This window comes from Emys orbicularis, chromosome 11, assembly GCF_028017835.1.
Source record: "Emys orbicularis isolate rEmyOrb1 chromosome 11, rEmyOrb1.hap1, whole genome shotgun sequence".
NCBI classification, from domain to species: domain Eukaryota; kingdom Metazoa; phylum Chordata; order Testudines; family Emydidae; genus Emys; species Emys orbicularis.
Window position 1 is genome coordinate 8,106,771 of NC_088693.1, and position 20,025 is coordinate 8,126,795.

General features: G+C 38.5%; 1 protein-coding gene across 1 annotated transcript in view; it reads left to right on the top strand.

The window, feature by feature from the left end:
- PTPN4 (protein tyrosine phosphatase non-receptor type 4) overlaps positions 1–20,025 on the top strand; it is a 213,840-nt gene that overhangs the window by 73,276 nt on the left and 120,539 nt on the right. Inside the window, exons 4-10 of the mRNA XM_065413759.1 lie at positions 3,280–3,322; positions 3,423–3,501; positions 8,462–8,506; positions 8,834–8,886; positions 13,138–13,258; positions 17,313–17,400; positions 19,624–19,712. Of these exons, the coding sequence (XP_065269831.1) occupies positions 3,280–3,322; positions 3,423–3,501; positions 8,462–8,506; positions 8,834–8,886; positions 13,138–13,258; positions 17,313–17,400; positions 19,624–19,712 (518 nt within the window). The remainder of the gene's footprint in view (positions 1–3,279; positions 3,323–3,422; positions 3,502–8,461; positions 8,507–8,833; positions 8,887–13,137; positions 13,259–17,312; positions 17,401–19,623; positions 19,713–20,025) is intronic.

The following is a 20,025-nucleotide window of genomic DNA, read 5'->3' on the forward strand; positions in this document are numbered from 1 at the left end:
ACAATGATGGGCTCATTTGAGGGAGATCAGTGCAACAAATGAATGACTCCATTTCATATGATCCTACAACTTTACACTAAACTGGGTCTCAGAAGCAACAGAGAAAAGTCAACTTTAGTGCCAACCCAAAGGATAGAGTTCGTAGGAGTAGTGTTAGATTCCACAACAGCAAGAGCTTATCTGCCATAAAACAGATTCAGTACCATTGTAGGCCTCATCAACCAGCTGCAGGCTCACCCTTAAATGTCAGTAAGAGTTTGCCTCAGTTTTCTTGATCACATTGTTTCCTGTATTTACATCACATAGCATGCCAGACTACACCCATCTTACAAAAGTAGTTGAAAATGTGTATCTTCCAAACAGATACCACATGAACACGGGGGTACTGATCCTCTGAGAAGTCCTCTAATAGTTAAAATGGTAGAAGGACTCTGTGCAGGTTTGCAAACGTGGATACTGTTTTCTCCACTTGTCACCAGGGCACTGCTAATAGATGCTTCTGTGCTCAGCTGAAGAGCTCACCTGCACTACCTTCAAACCCAAGTCCTATGGGCTCCTGAAGAGAATCACCTTCATACAATATACTACAGCTCTGAACTGTTTGACTAGCCTACACGGTATTTCTCTCCGTACTGAGTGGACTGACAGACCAGGTTAATGCAGACAACACAACAGTGTCAGCAGACAGGGAGGAGCACAATATCAACTGGAAGGGATAGGGATGTTCAGGCACTTATGGCTGGTCTACCTTACATTGCTTTCCATAAGGATAAGGTTACCCTTAGGCCTAACCCTGCATTTTTACCGAAGATTGTTTGAGGCTTCCATTTAACTAGGTGATTCATCTGCCATTTCCTTTCCCAAACTGAGCCAGGGGGAAGCCAAACTGCATACCTTTGATGTAGTTGACAGAGCGAGATGGGTACCCAGAAATCACCTACTACAGGACAGGCCCAACAAGGAAAATAACAACACCAGTGGCCATCATGTACAGCCCCCAGCTAAAACCTCTCCAGCACATTATCAACGATCTAAACCTATCCTGGAAAACGATCCCTCACTCTCACAGAGCTTGGGAGGCAGGCTAGTCCTCGCTTACGGGCAGCCCCCCAACCTGAAGCAAATACTCACCAGCAAGTACACACCACATCACAGAAACACTGACCTAGGAACCAATCCCTGTAGCAAACCTCATTGCCTACTCTGTCCCCATATCTACTCTAGCGACACCATCAGAGGACCCAACCTCATCAGCCACACCATCAGAGGCTCATTCACCTGCATGTCTACTAATGTTATATATGTCATCATGTGCCAGCAATGCCCCTCTGCCATGTACTTTGGCCAAACCGGATAGTCCCTACGTAAAAAAATAATGGACACAAATCAGACATCAGGAATGGTAACATACAAAAGCCAGTAGGAGAACACTTCAATCTTCCTGGACATTCGATAACAGATTTAAAAGTAGCTATACTTGAACAAAAAAACTTCAGAAACAGACTTCAAAGAGAAACAGCAGAACTAAAATTCATTTGCAAATTTAACACCATTAATTTGGGCTTGAATAGGCACTGGGAGTGGCTGGCTCATTACAAAAGCAGCTTTGCCTCTCCTGGAATTGACACCTCCTCATCTATTATTGGGAGTGGACTACATCCACCCTGATCGAATTGGCCCTGTCAACATTGGTTCTCCACTTGTGAGGTAACTCCCTTCCCTTCATGTGTCGTCATATAATGCCTGCATCTGTAATTTTCACTCCATGCATCTGAAGAAGTGGTGTTTTACCCACAAAAGCTTATGCCCAAATAAATCTGTTAGTCTTTAAGGTGCTACCAGACTCCTTGTTAACTTTGATGTAGTTAAGGCTCTGTCATTTTGCTGGGCAAAACAAAACCATTCCGAAGCTCCTCTAGGCTAATTATAGCATTTGCAGATAGAACGAAGGATCAGGCAGTATCTACCCAAAGATAATTTAAATGGGTCTCTAATTGTATTAAAGCATACTATGAGTTAGCTAGATTAGATTCACTCATGCAGTTTGGAACCCACTCCATCAGAGAAGAGACAACCTGTTGATTCTCTGAGAAGCTATGAGGGAATCAGTTCACATTTTATACAGTATAATTCACTGGTAGAGGCATCAGTATCAGACACGCACTTTGGCAGAGCAGTACTCCAGTCGTTATTGAAATAGACCGCAAGCACCAGTAGTTGTTTTCTCATTTAGATCTTTCTAGGATACTATTGCACAGCTTACTTTTGAATGAAGTAAAGTTGTTTTTTGGGGTACCTTAGTTCCTTGCAGCAAGAGAAATGGAGCCTAGTTGTTTGTGTTCAGTTGCCAATGTCTCAAAGTATTTCATCAAACAATCTTCCCAGTAAACTTGGGTTCTGGGACTACTAGTTCACAGCCATTGGAAGGGTTTTTGTGTATTTTAGAGAATTTTACATGTAGTGTTTTACAAATGTTACCTACTTCGCAGGGGTGCTGTGACAATTAGTTATCTTAGGCTTGGTCTACACTTACCCCCCCAATTCGAACTAAGGTACGCAACTTCAGCTACGTGAATAACGTAGCTGAAGTTCGAAGTACCTTAGTTCGAACTTACCTCGGTCCACACGCGGCAGGCAGGCTCCCCCGTCGACGCCGCGGTTCCCCCGTCGACGCCGCGGTACTCCTCTCGTCTAGCTGGAGTACCGCAGTCGGCGGCGATCACTTCCTGGTTCGACTTATCGCGTCCAGACAAGACGCGATAAGTCGAACCCAGAACTTCGATTCCCAGCCGCCAAACTAGCGGCTGGGTGTAGACATACCCTTACAGATGGTGGAAAAAAGCCAGAAAGGTTAAGTAATTCAGAGCCAGAATTAGAATGTTGTGGTCTCTTGTTGTCAGTCCCTGCTCAGTCCAGTAATGTTCTCACATTGTTAAATTCTAACCCTTATAACTAGGTGCTCAGCTAAGTAGCTAGCTCAGCTGCAGGCAACCACCTGTGAAGGGAGCTGGGAGTAGCCTTAGCTCCATATGGCACATAAAGACAGATGCCAGAGGGAGTAATTGGGTATGCTTGTGATAACCTGTAATCTTTCAGAAAATTACTCACTGGGCGTTGCATGCCAAATGGCCAATTCTGCATAAGAAGCTCAAATATTAAGTAACAAGAAAATAAATGTTTCTTAGCATGATCATGTCAGACTAATTTGTGAAATACGTGTTGTTTTCTTTTTTTGTTTGTTTTTTTTAATTATAGTTTATCTCTTTTCCCCCCCCCCAGAGGTGGCTGGATCCAAACAAACCAATCAGGAAACAATTAAAAAGTGAGCAAATATATTTATTTGGTCTATTTCAAATATAATTTTTATTGAATAAGGATTTTAAAGTAACCTGATTAATTAGAAATGCTTTTGTTGATTCTAGGAGGATCTCCTTACAGTTTGAACTTTAGAGTCAAATTTTTTGTAAGTGACCCTAACAAGCTCCAAGAAGAATATACAAGGTAGGTTTAGGTAGTTTACCGTTGCAAAATTCTTTTAGGAAATTTAGAAGTGGAACTAAGTATTATCAAAAAGCATAATTAGTTTTTTGAAGGTATTACTTATTGGAATTGTCTCTCTTAAAAACCTGATTTATTCATGGTTTTTGTAATGTGTTTAGGAGTTTCCATAGATAACTAAAAGTCACAAGCTGTAAGCACACAAACTACACAAAAACCTTTAAAATGAAGCCTTGAATACATGGTGTTGAAATCTAGTGTACATATGAAATAATCTCACAGAGAAAACATTGTTCAAGTAGAAATAGGAAAAGAAAAGTAAGAAAGGGAAGAGAAGAAAAAAGGAAAAAATTTTCTTTCTCCTACTCATCAATGGGTACAAATTGAATTTTAACCCATATTTGTCTCTTATGTTTGAAAACGTCATATCATCTCTGAAATTATGCTAACTCATCATTCATTTTGTATATTAGTTTCTTGCTAATTTTTTTCACCCATGAATATCAATCAGTCTTCAACTTCACTTTTATTAGTATAATATGGAAACTTATGGTGATACAGGAGCAATCTTAGCTGGCGCAAATACACTAATTTCGGTGTGCTTATTGTGTAGTAATGTGCCTAAGGTTCAGATTTTTACAGGTATTTAGGCATTTTTGCAAGCAGTGTTGCAGTACCTAATTGAGTTAGGAGCCTAAATCTCATTTTCAAAAGGGATTTAGGCAACTGTAAAAAAACTTTTTGAAAATGAGGTTTAAGATCTTAAATAAGTCAGGTTTTACAGTGCTGAGTGCAGCAACGCCTGAATAGCTGTACTAATCTGGGCCTAAATTGTTTATAGGGAATGCTCAATTGCTACCAGATTAAAAAGTTGTGAATGTCCTGTGTTCTTAAGAGGTGTGCCCAAAATTTTCAAACCAAGATGTGTAAATGTAGTTACCTCCTCCATTTTTAGGAACCCAAGCATATGCAGTCTGATTTTTTTCAAATTGCTGAACATCTACGACAGAAGGTGACTTCAGTGGGATTGTAGATGCTTGGTCCCTCTAAAAAACCAGGAAGGCCATTTTTTATTTAGGTTCCCAAAGAGCCTAACTTGTCCCATCTCTGTTGTTAGAACAGGCAATTTTTTTTCTTTTCAAAACTTAGATAAAATATATGACGATATATTTTATGACATACACCTCTACCCCAATATAACGCTGTCCTCGGGAGCCAAAAAATCTTACCGCGTTCTAGGTGAAATCGTGTTATATTGAACTTGCTTTGATCCGCCGGAGTGCGCAGTCCCGCCCTCCCAGAGCGCTGCTTCACCGCGTTATATCCAAATTCGTGTTATATCGGGTTGTGTTATATCGGGGTAGAGGTGTATTTTGCAGAAATTGATGGCCATTTTCTTACCAGCATTGACTGTTGCTAATCAATAATTCTGTAGATGCTATCTTTCCAATCTTTTTGGCTGTGTATAACTTGGCATATAGGGCAGACAAAAACGTCCTAAAATTGCTGTTAATGTACATGGGACCAACAGACATGGGCAACAAAGGGGGCCTATTTGTGGCTGCCTGTTCATCCTCCGTCCATTTAAATAAACTCTTGCTAGCAAAGAATCTATTTTTAACATTTATTAAGATTGCTAACATTTATTAAGGTTGTTTTAATTTAACATAGCTCCATCTTCATTGTTCTTACTATTTAAGAAGTGAATGCATTGTGCAAGCTATTTTAGACCTACATTGCTAAAGTTGCTTTAATTTCTATTGATTTCCCATGTTGTTCAACAACGTAGAAGAGGTTTACATGCCCTAAGTGATACCTAGTTAGCTAACAACTAATTAACTTCACTGAACTTACAACACACTGAACACAGAATGAACTCTGTTTAAGAAAGCTTCCTCGTGATGTCCTGTAAGTACAACAGAATGTCTCCATTCAAGATACTTCACAAAAAGACTCTTTGGCCATGTCTACACTTACCGAGGATCAACGCTGCTGTGATCAATGCAGTGGGGGTCGATTTAGCAGGGCTAGTGAAGACCCACTAAATCGACTACAGAGCGCTCTCCGGTTGACTCTGGTACTCACCTTAAGCTTCTCATTCTGGTGAAATCGATGGGAGAACATCTCCCGTCAACTTAGCACAGTGTAGACACCGCAGTAAGTTGACCTAAGCTACGTCGACTCCAGCTACGTTATGCATGTAGCTGGAGTAGCGTAACTTAGGTTGACTTACCGCGGTAGTGTAGACAAGGCCTTAAATTCACACCTGTGAAATATTCCCCCCAAAATTTTGTTTTGCATCATTTTAACATTTATATAAATGGAATCACAAAATATAGGAAACAGGAAGTTAAATTTACTCGTTAAAAAGCAAAATACACTTATTAATAAAATAAAAATAAAATAAAAAATCTTGTTTTCTGTATAGTCCCCTCTCTTCTCTCTACCTCGGTGTTTTAAGATGGAGATGAGGCTTTATATTAAAAACATTTTTTTGTCTATCATGTTAAGATTGGCTACAGAATTACAGGTGGTATGGCCTTCAGTCTGTAGTCTTCTATCAGAGTTTTTATACCTTCAGTTTTACATGTCATCCTGAACTTACTATTATGTGTGATCAGCTGAAGATCCTAGAGTACTTTTTGCGGGCATTAGGGGTGTGTTAGGCCCAATGTCCTTGATAAGTGCCAATTTGCAGAATTCCATTCTGGTCACTTTATATGCACCCTGTTTCTACTCCTGGGTACAAAATGTGGTGTTTCTTCCCCTGAATAGCTGTCACATTTCACCCCAGAGGTAACTGCATTTCACTTATGGATGGGTTGGTTCCTCTGTATATGCAAGCACATTTGTAAAAATGCTCGTGGGGTTCTTCACTATTGTTAATCTACTTTAAAAGTCCATATCAGGAACCCTTACATAACTATTATGAGGCAGTTGTTGTTCACATACCAATTTGTAATAAAATGAAAGAATCGGTAAAAATCCTCTTAATTTTTAATGCAATAAATTAATTCTAAATGTTTAATATTTACTGTCATGACAGAATTCAATCTGTTAAATATTTTAGTACAAACAAGTATCAGAGGGGTAGCCGTGTTAGTCTGGATCTGTAAAAAGCAACAGAGAGTCCTGTGGCACCTTTAAGACTAACAGATGTATTGGAGCATAAGCTTTCGTGGGTGAATACCCACTTAGCATGCGTCTGACGAAGTGGGTATTCACCCACGAAAGCTTATGCTCCAATACATCTGTTAGTCTTAAAGGTGCCACAGGACTCTCTTTTGCTTAGTACAAACAGTGCTTCTGATAATATAAACAGCTACATAAACAATTATTTACTATTAATTTACTGTCCCAAGGCCTGAGTTGTATGAATGCTTGTGTTACAACTGTCAGAGCAGATGTGCAAGAAGAAAAATACGTGATGGGATCAATACCAGGATGTCCCAAAGCAGTGTTATGTACAAGAAAGCAATCAACTGTTGCCACTATACCCCCTATTATGGGAGTGGTTCTCATTTGCAGTGTGTGTGCTTTGCCACCTTTCTAATTTAGATTTAAATATTGAGTTCCTTAAAATCCTCTAAAACTTAATGAGGGAATGGAGGAAACTTAGTATATATAACTTGTGGGTGAATTATGGGTACATGTTCAAACTTCTCATCCTGCACAGAGTCTCTCTCCTTTTTCAGGGAAGCCTACATTTTCAAACGTGACTATTCATTTTGGGTGCCTTCATTTTTGAGTGCCCAACTTCAGACAATTTAGAGGGCCCTGGTTTTCAGTAGCTGAGTTTTTCAGCACTTTCTGGAAACCAGGGTCCTTTAAGTTGTCCCAGTTTGGGCACCCAAAAATGGAGGTACCCAAAAATCAGTAGTTGCATTTGAAAATGTGAACTGTAGCATATATTTGTAGCAAATAATAGACTAAAAGAAATACACTTAAATTAAGGCAACCTTTATTATATTTTTGTTATAAAATAGCTGCAATAAGTGAGTAATTTGCTGTCATCTGTTTTCTGTCACTAAATGTACTTGATTGAAAACAGTCTCCTTATTTTGAATGTTTCATCTGCTCATTTTGCTGCTTATTTCCCACCTTAAGGGTAAACAGTGGGAGGAGCAGATGAGCTATTTTAAATAGGCTGTTTTCATTTAAAAGTCATTTAAAATAAAAGAAGAAAATACTGAAATATGCAGTTTATAGAACAAAAATTATGGAAGGTAGGAAAAATTGCAGAAAAACTTTAACATAATTGAATAAGAGTTTGCATTCACAATTTTTCTAGATTGAGGGAGGAAGACAAACCTGATATGAAATTGAAACAATTGAAACAATAAATTGGTGTCAGATATCCTCGGGTGCTAAATTTCTGCTTCTGTATACCTGGAACAAAAATAAAACAATTTTTATATATTTGTAATACGAGCTAAATTAGGAAATAATCTTCAAAATTGGGTACCTAAAAGTAAAAGCCTAAATCTATAGAATCATATGAGACTTATAAATGCTTTAGTACTTCTGAACAGTAGGCAGCTTTTATTTAGGTGCCTGAATACAGCTTTGTGTGGCTTAATTATGGCACTAAAATTTGATAGTTTTGTTTTCTCTATTTTATTTTTCACAAGGTAGCCATTTCCTCTTTTTTCCATTGTTTCTACCTTTAGGTGAAATTTGAATATTAATTGTGATGTCTTCATGAAATGTAACGTAAAATTGGATGTTCTACAGAAGTAGATAATTTAAATGTATGGATATATACATGACTTTAATTGCCATCTCACATTAATATCTACCTCTCAAAGCTTAAGAAATAATTATATTTGATTAAATGATTCTAACGCAATAGACCCAAAAGTGGCATCAAATATTTCAGCTTTATGTTAAATTTAGGAAGACAGTTCTGTCTAAAAATACAATCACATTTCTTCAACCCATTGTAGTATTTTTGTTTTTTAAGGTACCAGTATTTTTTGCAAATTAAACAAGACATTCTTACTGGAAGGTAAGCCTCTTTTATTATGCTGAACGATGTATACAATTTATGACCAGTTTGCAGAGATTAAAAGATACATTATTTAATTTTTAGCAATGAATAATTTTACATAAAGATTATGAACTCTATAATATTTGCTGAAGAACTAATAAAATAGTTTCTTTTAGAGTACTTGCAAATGGAAATACTTATAATAAAAACGTCTGTGAAAAACTTGTGCTTTACTTTTCATATCTATGTATGGTAAATAAATTAATTAAATCAGAAGATTTTCAAAATGATCATAATTCACATCAGGTGTATCACTTTTTTTTTTTTTTTTTTTTTAAATTATAGATTGCCCTGTCCTTATAATACTGCTGCTCTTTTGGCTTCCTACGCTGTTCAATGTAAGTATAATTGCTAACTAGGTATGAGTACATAGATTATTTCAAATTATGCCTTCTATTTTTCTGGTTTTTCAGTGATCAACTAAGTTACCATAAGTTAATGAATAGTAATAAGCATACACAAATGGATTTGTGTGATGAGATATACCTAAATCTGTACAAAAACAGTGGTATTTTTTCCATCAGTGAGGAAAGATAAACCTTTTTCTTTCATGCATTTCATGGTATTTTCACTGAAGTGGTCATGAAATTGTTTTACTAGTAAGCTCCCAACTTTCCATTTCCTCTTTATACTAATGTCTAAAGATATAGTATTGCTTTTTTGTAAATCTCTGTATGCTCTAAAATGTAATAGGTTACTTCCTCAATAATGAAACTAAAGCTGTTTTTAGATTTAGATATTTCTTACTGTGAACATCCAAAAGTGTGTGGAACAGGGAATTCTGGTAGTGTCTAGCCGAATAGTTCCAGTTTACATAACTTATAAACACAGTTGTCAATTTTAAACAAGATAGCAAAGCTGTAAAGTCTTGGATAGTGAAGTTTTAGGTCCTTTCTTTTTTTCTGTTTCTTTTATAAAACCTGGGCAATTATATGGAAAACTACCACGATATGTAGTTAAGTATTTGAAAATCAGAAAATGACGAAAATCAAGATTTTAAAGTTATCTTAATTCTGATCCTGGTGCTTTTCTACTATTTTAGATACTTATATTTGGTATTTTTTATAATACTCCTTGCCAGGCAAACGTTCCATTAAAGTGTTTGTGAAAAGTACAAAGCTAAGCCTATTTTATGACATATAAAGTATATAGCTTATATTAGTAATGAAACTTGCAGGAATATTTGGCCCAGTTATGTGTCCAGCCAAGTTAGCTTTGTACTTAAATGCCTTCTCATATGAGTTGCTCTTAAAAAAGGCTGGGCTTCTGGTTGAAATAAAATATATAGTGCAAGAATGCTGTCAAAATTATTAAAATACATACCTTAGAAAAGGTCTTACCATATAAATCATGACAATGAAATAAGCCAAGTGAAAAGAATTTTTTAAAAAAATAGAAAATGTGTACAGTAACTCCGCACTTAACGTTGTGGTTATGTTCCTGGAAAATGTGACTTAAAGTGAAACGATGTTAAGCGAATCCAATTTCCCCATAAGAATTAATGTAAATAGCGGGGGGGTTAGGTTCCAGGGAAACTTTTTTTTTTTTGCCAGACAAAAGGCATTATATACATTTTAAACAATTTTAAACAAGCAATTTAATACAGATATTAAACAGGCTGGCAGCCCCCCTGTCAGCTCCCCTACATCTCCCCTCCCCAGTGCCTCCCGCCCGCCGGCGGACCCCGTGGATCAGCACCTTCCCCCTGCTCCTCCTGCCCGCGGCAATCATCTGGGGGGGGTAAACAAACCGGCCCGGTCGCGTGCCAAAGGTTGCCGATCCCTGGTTTAACGTGTTTCAGAAATTATCATGTAATCTGACTGTATTGTAATGAATGTGCCCATTGCATCCTTCATGCAAGTTAAGGGCTAAGTTCCCTGTAAGCTGCACATCTGGGTGGCCGCCCAGCAGGCTATCAAGGGCCGCGCCGTTCAGGTATCCCTTCCCCCACTGCTGTGTGCTGTTTCTGCCCTCTGCCTTGGAGCTGCTCCTGGGAGCTTCCTGCTTGCTGTGCGAAGCGGGGCTGGGGGAGGGGAGAAGGGTGCTGATGTCAGGGTGTCCCCTGCCCCCCCCCACTCCCCTGTACCCCATCTCCACAGAGCGGGGGTGGAGGGACACGACAGGGCTCAGGACAGATGGAGCTTGCTGGCAGCTGCTGCTGTGTCTGAACTTGCTGATCTACTTAAAAGGGCAGCATACTTAAAGTGGGGTCAGCGTACTTAAAGGGGTAACGTGCGTCTCTCTTTGTCACACACGCTTTGCGTCTCTGACACACATACACACACAGTCTTTCACACTCACCTTCCAACACACTTGTGTTGTTGTTGTTACTTCTTGATACTTCTTTCAAAGTGTATTATTTTAGTTTTTTGACTGGTGTATGCATTTCATAATTTTTATTTCTCTCTTACGCTTAAATTTAATTCTTTAAGTAGTGAGTTCTAAAATGTCTAACCTGTCCTGGCTGGAGTAATTATCCCTAAGGTAATTTTTTTAAAAGGTATATTATATCTAGATTTTTGGTTTCTACTGGTGGCGCACATCTGCATATTACCTCGATATGGTGCACATAAAATTCATTCTGCACATGGATGGAAAAAATTAGAGGGAACGCTGGTTCAGGGGGTCTTTGTCTAACTAGCTGGAAGAAAAGGGGTGTTGACCATCTACGGGTTCCCTTACAGCAGATGGGGACATGGGGGAAAGTTTACAGGAATGGATAGGAAGGTCATGAAGCAGTTGGGGCCAGGTCAGGAGAAGGACACTGCATTGCTCTTCCTGCTCGCTGGAGGAGTGTGTGTGTGTGGAGGGGGGGAGGAGGCGGTATTTATACCCCATGTAGCCTCAGAAGGCTGCCTTCCAGGATCAGGCTAAGTTAGGTTTGCACATGCAGTCTTACTGTTGACATTGCCTGATATTTGAATGCTTAAAAGTACAACCTTAATCTTCTCCATTATGTTTGTATGTGAGATATTTTATGGTCCCAGAGGCTTTAGCATATGGGACACTTTATAAATATGTATACACAATAGCTATAAATAGGGCCCTACCAAATTCACGGTCCATTATGGTCAATTTCACAGCCATAGGATTTGAAAATTGGTAAATTTCACGTTTTCAGATGTTTAAATCTGAAATTTCACTGTGTTGTAACCATGGGAGTCCGGACCCAAAGGGGGATTGTGTGGGCTGGTCGCAAACGTGTTGTAGGAGGGTAATGGGATTACCACCCTCACTTCTGTGCAGCCTTCAGAGCTGAACTCTGAAGGCAGCAACCGCAGAGCTTCCTGCAGCCGCAGGAGGTTTCCGGAGTTGGAGGTGGGTCTGATCTGTCCTCCTCCCTCTCCCTCTCCCCCCCCCCCCCCCCCCGAGCAGCTGTGCAGGAGATGGACAAGTCCTGTCCCTTCCCTGCCCAGCCGGAGCTAGGAGCCCCCTTTGCTGGGGCACTCCCAGCAGCACAGGGAAGATCGGACACAGCTCCACAAGTCTCCAGCTGCAGGAACCTCTGCGGCTCCTTCCCAGTCCAAGAGCATCCTGCAGCAGGGGGAGGCACCCAGATGTGGGTCTGGTCACCCCCCTCCAGAGCAGCTGTACAGGAAATGGACAAGTCCTGTCCCTCCACTGCCCAACCGGAGCTAGGAGTCCCCTTTGCTGGGGCACTCCTAGGAACAAGGGGACATCAGATTTCATGGGGAAGGGCTTATTTCACGGTCCATGACATGTTTTTCATGGCTGTGAAATTGGTAGGGCCCTAGCTATAAGGAAATAGATCAGGGACAGTCTTTAACTAAATGTGCTGCTTCTCCAAAACAATAAATCAGTTACAATATCTGAAGTTGATTTTTAAAACTGGTTTTCAGTACTGTCCAATTATAGTCATGCTCTCAAAGCCTAACTTTTTAGCAATCCTACCCGTTTTGTTTGTTAAAATTGGTCATAGATTTTAGATTTAATAATGCAGGAGCTGTGATCTTAATTAATGTGATAAAATTATAAAACATCATTTGAAAAATTGTGATAAATTTCTATAATTCTAATCTTCAATTGTTTGAATAAACTGATATATGAGCTGACATAAAAATAAGCAATTTTTTTGTGCTTTTGGAAATACCTCGGCAAGAATGCATTACGTTATTTTTGCAAATCTTATATTCTAGAGGATAAAATTATAACAGGTTTTGGAAAGATTGAAAAAGTGAGTCCTCATAATGAAATGAAAACATGGACACACACAAACCATATTTGATTACAGAAATACCCTGGAGCAACAAAATTCTGTTTATTTAGAGTTAATCATTATATAGGTGGTAAGTAAGTTAAGTACATTATAACATGAACATTTCATAAACCATTTTGCCAAGCCAGAACCTTTTTGTCATTCAAGTCCTTTTTAAAAACAACTTCTGTGATACCGACTGAGCTTATAACTCATGTTAAGGAAACAAGGTGAATTCAAACTTCTGTCTTCTTTGTCTGTTCTAGATCATAAGGTGTTTGGGGCCAGGACTGTGTTAAACTTTGGGTATTATACAATGCTGAATATGTTGTTTGCACTAAACAAGTAATAATCTTTCCCTTCAATCTCTTAGCCGAATTGGGAGACTACAACCATTCAGAAAACTTGCCAGGCTACCTCTCAGACTACTCTTTCATCCCTAGCCAGCCTCAAGACTTTGAAAAAGAAATAGCAAAATTACATCATCAGCATATGTAAGAATTTACAGAAAAAAATTATTCTTATTTTATAATATCACTGTCTACAGATGCTGTGCCTTTGTAGAAATATTGCCTGAATAAACTTAACAGGTGAATTTTTACAATGCAGTATTTTTACATGTCTTTATATAAAGTATTGCTGCAGTTTGGAGAAGAGGGAAGATTCAGAATGAGTGTGCTAATCTTTAAAATTACTTTGAAGAAAGGATATATATGAGACTTTTTTTCTATAGTAGTGTGTGAATTTTTATAGGAAATTTTGGGTTCTTTAAGAAAAGTCTTCAGTCATTCATAATGATCTGCCTGCATAAGGTTTCTGTGTATGTTGCCTTTACCAGTAACAGGGAATTACTGTAGAAGAGTGTGTGTGTGTGTGTGTGTGTATGTTTAGAAGTATATTAAAGAGGAGCTCTGTGAACTTCAAAAGCATGTACCTCCAGCAACTGAAGTTGGTTCAATAAAAGATATTATCTCAACTATATTGTCTCGCTCATATCCTGGGACCAAGATGGCTACAATAACACTGCAAATAACTATGGAAGATATCAAATTTTGCCATTTAAAATGGAACCTTCACAACATAGAGAAGGAGGAAGCCAGACTGAACAGTGACAGTCACTTCCTGAGCAGATTCAACAAACAAAACATAATTTCCAGAGGATTCACCAGAAAAACGCTGCAGAAAAATGTCAGAAAAACTGAGGAACCATCTCCTGAACTTTTACATATTCCAGAAGGGACCACTTCAAACAAGAAATCATCACATGCTCCCACACACTGGAAGAAAAAAAATCAGGAAACCCCAAATAACCAACAAAAAAAATCTGATGACAGCCAACAACACCAAAACAAAAAGTGGAACCAACTATAACAACTTCACAACCAACAACACCACCTCTGGGAGAAACCAAGATACCATAACCTATCACATGGACATTAAACAACACCCCAACATCATCAACCTATCAAGACTACTTCTAATCTATACGGTAGTATCTGTACTCTCCAAGGGACTGAATTTCTGCCCCACCACAGAACATGATAACGTACTAACGTGTGGAGAATGAGAAGAATTCTTTTGATGACTCTTCCTCAAGGAATTCTTTCACAACAAAGACGACAACACCCACAACTACCACACTTCCGTTGACAGTCATAAGAAAAGGTAATCATCTGACTGCACACAGACACACACACAGCAGAAGAAACCACATACTTGATCATTACATTGATTACTTTCAGAGAAAAATTGACTGAACTCCTCAACAAATATATCCACACAATCTCTCTACCATCCAGAGGATTGCTGTACAGTCCCTGAAATCCAACCATCAAATAGTGAACAAATCAGTAGACAAACGAGGCGCCATCATAGTCGTTAATCATAATGACTACATCAGTGAGGCCAACAGATGATTCTCTGACACCACCTAGCATAAAAAACACAATTCACACAGGAATTTAAAGATACTATCAACTCCTTCCCCAGGCAACTCCAAGAAAAACTCTATAACCTCATCAACCTCTCCTCTCCCACGCCAGTAACCGTCTACATGCTTCCCAAAATGCACAAAAAAGGGAACCCAGACAGACCCATCATATCTGGCCATGACACTTTCACGGAAGAAATATCAGGACTCATAGAAACCATCCTCGAACCATTCGCCATGCAAAAGGCAGCTTCCTCCAAGACACTGCCAACTTCCTCCTAAAACTCCACAACATTAACGGCCTCCCTCAGAATGCCATCCATGCCACCACAGATGTCACCTTCCTACACACCAACATCTGTCACCATGATAGCATCACTGCCGTTACATTTAATAAACACTTTGTCCAAACCATGGGTACTAGGTGGCTCCCCAGTATGCCAGCCTCTTCATGGGTCATCTCAAGGAAGAATTTCAGGGAAAATGCACCACAAAACTAGTGATATGCCTGAGATACATCAATGATATTTTCATCCTCTGGACAGATGACCTAAATTCCTTGATAGATTTCCCCCACAACTTCAACAGCCATTCTAGAACACTCCCACACCAGCATCAATTTCCTGGATACCACAATCAACTTCAACAGTGGAACCCTCCAAACAGCTCTATACAAGAAACCTACAGATCACCACTCTTACACACTCCACCGATCCAGCAACCATCCCAGACATACAAAGGAATCTGTTATCTGTGGCGAGGCACTCAGATACTACAGAATTTGCTCTGAAGACAAAGTCTGGGATACACAGCTAAACACACTTAAAACCGCCTTCACTAAACAAGGGCACACCACCAGAGAAGTAGATCACATTATGTAATAGGCCACCCAAATACTACGGGAGGACTTGCTTCAACACAGAAATAAATACCGCACTGACCGCACACCCCTAGTTGTCATTTACCATCCGACATTGGAACCCATATAGGGTATCATCAAACAATTACAACTCATATTTGTCCGCATCCTGAAACAGATCTTTCCCGAACCCCCTATTCTGGCCTTCAATGAACCCCCCAACCTAGTTAAGCAAGCTCCCCGCAGCACCCGCCAACAGAACAGATGCAAAAGCTGCAGACATATCTCCACGGCTGTGATGATCATTGCCCCTCCACAACACACCTTTCAAGATTCATGGGTCTTGCACGTGCCCATCACTGTGTGATGCACCTCATCCAGTGTGTCAAATATCCCAACAACAGCAATGTTGGCGAAACCAGACAATTCCTATGCTCTTGAATGAACTCTCACAGTAAAATGATAAAAAACCAAAAACACCCTATCACCATGGGTAAACGCTTTTCACAAAATGACCACTCCATATCGGCCCTCTCAGTACTCGTCCTCAATGGAAACATTCAAAAGGCAAGCGTGGGAAATTAAATTCATAATTCTGTTACAAACTAAAAACTATGTACTCAACAGAGAGACTAGTTTTATGGCTCATTACAACAATTTTTAATACATCTTGCTGCCTGCTAACCCTTAAGCGACCTCTTCATTTTAAGTGGTATCTTACAGCATGATTTAACCCCTTATGCTTAATAGTTTGTCCCAACTTGTAGTTAGCTCAAACATTCTAGTTACCTTCCCCGGACCAGCAAAAGAGCTCTGCAAAGCTTGAAACCTTTATCTTCCACCAACAGAAGTTGGTCCAACAAGAGATGTTACCTCATTGACTTGTCTCTCTCAGAAGTAGATAAAGCAGTTTTGCAATTCATCAGATTTTATCAGTTCTATGCAGTTGTATGACTTTCTACTACAGAGCCAAAAGGATATGAAACAAAAAAATCATTGAAAGTAAATGTCCTAATTTGTGTAATAATATACAGTTGATAAACTTTCAGTTAAAAAGACTCTATTAGTATGTTAGGAAATAGGCACTAAAATGTTGAACAGGAGTTGTACTCCGTTAACACATTTATTTATTACAGATAGGGAATTCTGGTGACTTTAGCAACTACCAAAATTGCCAATTAGTGACTGTCTACACTGCTCAGTTTCAGTCAAACATATAGCAAATTAAAAAGGTTGGGGGAGTAAGGAAAAACAAACAATTCGAACTCGGTGATTGTACAAATATTAAAATCTAGGGTGGACTCTGCAGAGAAGATATTATTTCAATTCAAAATGTAGTACTACATGCAAGAACAGTTTCTAGAGACTTCACTGCCAACTCAAAGGTTTTCAGGCCCTTTAAGGCACCTTTCACTGTGCCATTTGAAATAAACATATATATGTGCAGAGTATGTATTGCAGACTTCATTTAATGACATTTTTGTTGTGTGGAGGCAGAACAGGCGGAATTGTGAGTGTACACATGTGGAGACCAATCAACTAATTAACAAATATCTGTGAGGAAAGTGCTTGAATCTCTAGCTACCAAAGTTGCTGCATGAAAATCAATATATATGGTGGAGTCAAGGGGGAGTTAGTTTATCAGAAAAAATGAGGTTAAAGTAATGACTTTTTAAAATCTGCTTGAGCTGACTAAGGGATCTGGATATTTTACGTACTTTTGGGCTGCTTCGTATTTAACCCATCTTTGTCGTTATAGAGGCTTGTCTCCTGCAGAAGCTGAGTTCAATTATCTCAATACAGCACGTACCTTAGAACTCTATGGAGTTGAATTGCACTATGCAAGAGTAAGTTTGATTGAATTCATACCGTAATATAAAAGTAGATTCATGATATTTTCAGGAACAGTTTAGTATAATTTGAGTATAATGTTCAAGGCCCTAATTCAGCAGGGTACTCAGTCATGGGCCTAACTTTCAGCAATTTGAGTAGCCCTTATTTGACTTCATGCTTAAAGTTACACAAATGATTAAGTACCTTGCTCAGTCTGAGGCTAAGTAAGGTGAACATCAGGCTGTGCCAGTTATTTGCAACTGTATTGGATAAATGTGCTTGTTGAATGTCTCTTTGGCATTTAGGGAACTTTTGGCTTCTGAAGTTTTAATTTGGCTTCAGTTAATATCCTATTAAACTGAATGGGAAGTTCTCACGTTTACTATCTCACTTAAGTTGCAAGTTCCATAAACCTTTGTATAATTTAATATTGTGAAGGTTACATCATTGCAACCAGGGCAATAATACACTTTTTAAATGGACAATGCAGATTATGGCCAATATCCAAGTGTGTATCTAAGAGTTCATTATCTAAGTTCTTGTCAATATGTTAAAATGCATCATTTGTAAGTAGGTCATTCGTAGGAACAATTTCCCATCTGTCTCTTGAAGCCCCACCAACACAGATTTACATTTTACTTAAAACTATAATCTTCAAACAGCATGGATTCTTCTATTAAAAACAAGTCATGTGTGCTGATTTCTGATCTTAATTCTACATAAAGAAACGTGCTAAATAGGATTTCAAGTATTTACAACTTTTACATTATATGGATGCACTCAATCCTTGCTTATACACATGTTGAGATATAGCAGGCATTTGATAGAGTGCAGAAACATTTTTAGCAAAGTATGGTTTGAAATAGCAAAAGTCTTATTTGTGCTAGGATCTCCCACCTCCAAACCTAAAACTTAGGTTGACCTAGCTACATCACTCAGGGATGTAAACAATTTTATGCCCTGTGTGACATAGTTAGGTCGACCTAACCCTCACAATAGATGCAGCTAGGATGATGGAAGAATTCTTCGTTCGACCTAGCTGCTGCTTTTCAAGGAGGTAGATTTACTATAGCAATAGAAAAACCCTTTTCGTCTCTGTAGTAAGTATCTATGCTATATCCGCATAGCTGCAGCACTACACACGTGCCACTGTAGCGATTGTAGTGTAGACAATGCCCTAAGTACTGAAATTGCAACTTGCTTTCACGTATGAGTATAAGTTGTTAGTTGAGTTTACTGTTGGATTGCTACCAAGTCAGTTTACTGAGCCTGTGATTCATAATCATCTGTGTTTGGATACATTGTGTAATGTATTTCTTTTAGGTAATTTTCACTACTACAACTACTTCCAATAAGTTACCTTCTATTTCAAGGCTATTTAAGCAGATAATTCCATTAGAAGACAAGAATAGGAGTATCTGTGTAAAACTGAAAAAAGATGCATTCTTCCAGAGAATGGATTACCTCAGTTTAAATTAGTAAATCAATATTAAAAGTGTCATAATCTAAAAAGAATAGTGGGCCTATGAGACAAACTGCAGGAATGTGCACTTTCCCTTTAGAGCCTGCCATAGCGGCTAAGAATCTTGGATTTTTGTTTTTAGACATTATTTTCATAATTATTACTTATCACTGTAGCATTTGAACACTCTTTAGTTTGTCATTATTACAATTAAAAAAATTGGAATTATGGGAGGAGGAAGAGACAAAGGCTATGATATAAACAGGGAAGGCGCTGTGTAAAGTCTTGCAAGTGGTAAGTTGGAACCCCATGTTGAATGGGGAAGGAAGTTAAGGTAGTGGTTTACAGGATTGGAGTGACATGCAAAGAAGATAATTTCAGTTGCTGGGCACCATGTGTACTAGAGTGCATATAGATTAGAGTGAGGGAGACAGTTACTGTAGTCTAGGTAAGTGAAAAGGGCATGGAACAGAGATTTAGCAGTGAGAACAGAGGGTTAGGTAGAAAAGGAAAGATATAAATTGCATTTGTGAGGGGAGTACTTCCTAATAGTGAAGGGAAAAAATGGGGTAAATTTTCAGCTCAGGTTAATAGGAACTGTACCATTAAATGTTCATTGCATTAAAAACTTGCCCCAATAGGTTAATTAAGATATGATTTTGGTGTGTGTGTGTGAGAGGGGATATGGATGATCATATATAAAATATATATGGCTTTCTACAATATATATTTTAATTGTTTTGTGTTGAATGTATTGTTTTGTTCTCTTTTAAAGGATCAAAGTAACAATGAAATTATGATTGGAGTGATGTCAGGAGGAATACTAATTTATAAGAACAGGGTACGAATTAACACCTTCCTGTGGTAAGGAAAACTGTTTTCAACAAATGCTTTTGTGTTTATTATTTCAAAATATGTTCTTCAAATTAATACAAGCAGCTTCATGATGATAAAGCGACCTAAAACTATTCAATATTTGTACGTCAGGTATAGTGAGTGACTTCATATATTGTGCACTGGATATACCGCATGTGGATGTTTTTATGAATGAGGATTTACCTTCTAAAAACTTTTTAGGCTATACTGTTAAATGTTTGTAGTGCATAACATAGTTTCACCACAGTTTTCCTGTAGGAATTTGGAAACTTACGTAGTGTTCAATAAGACTGTGTAGCCA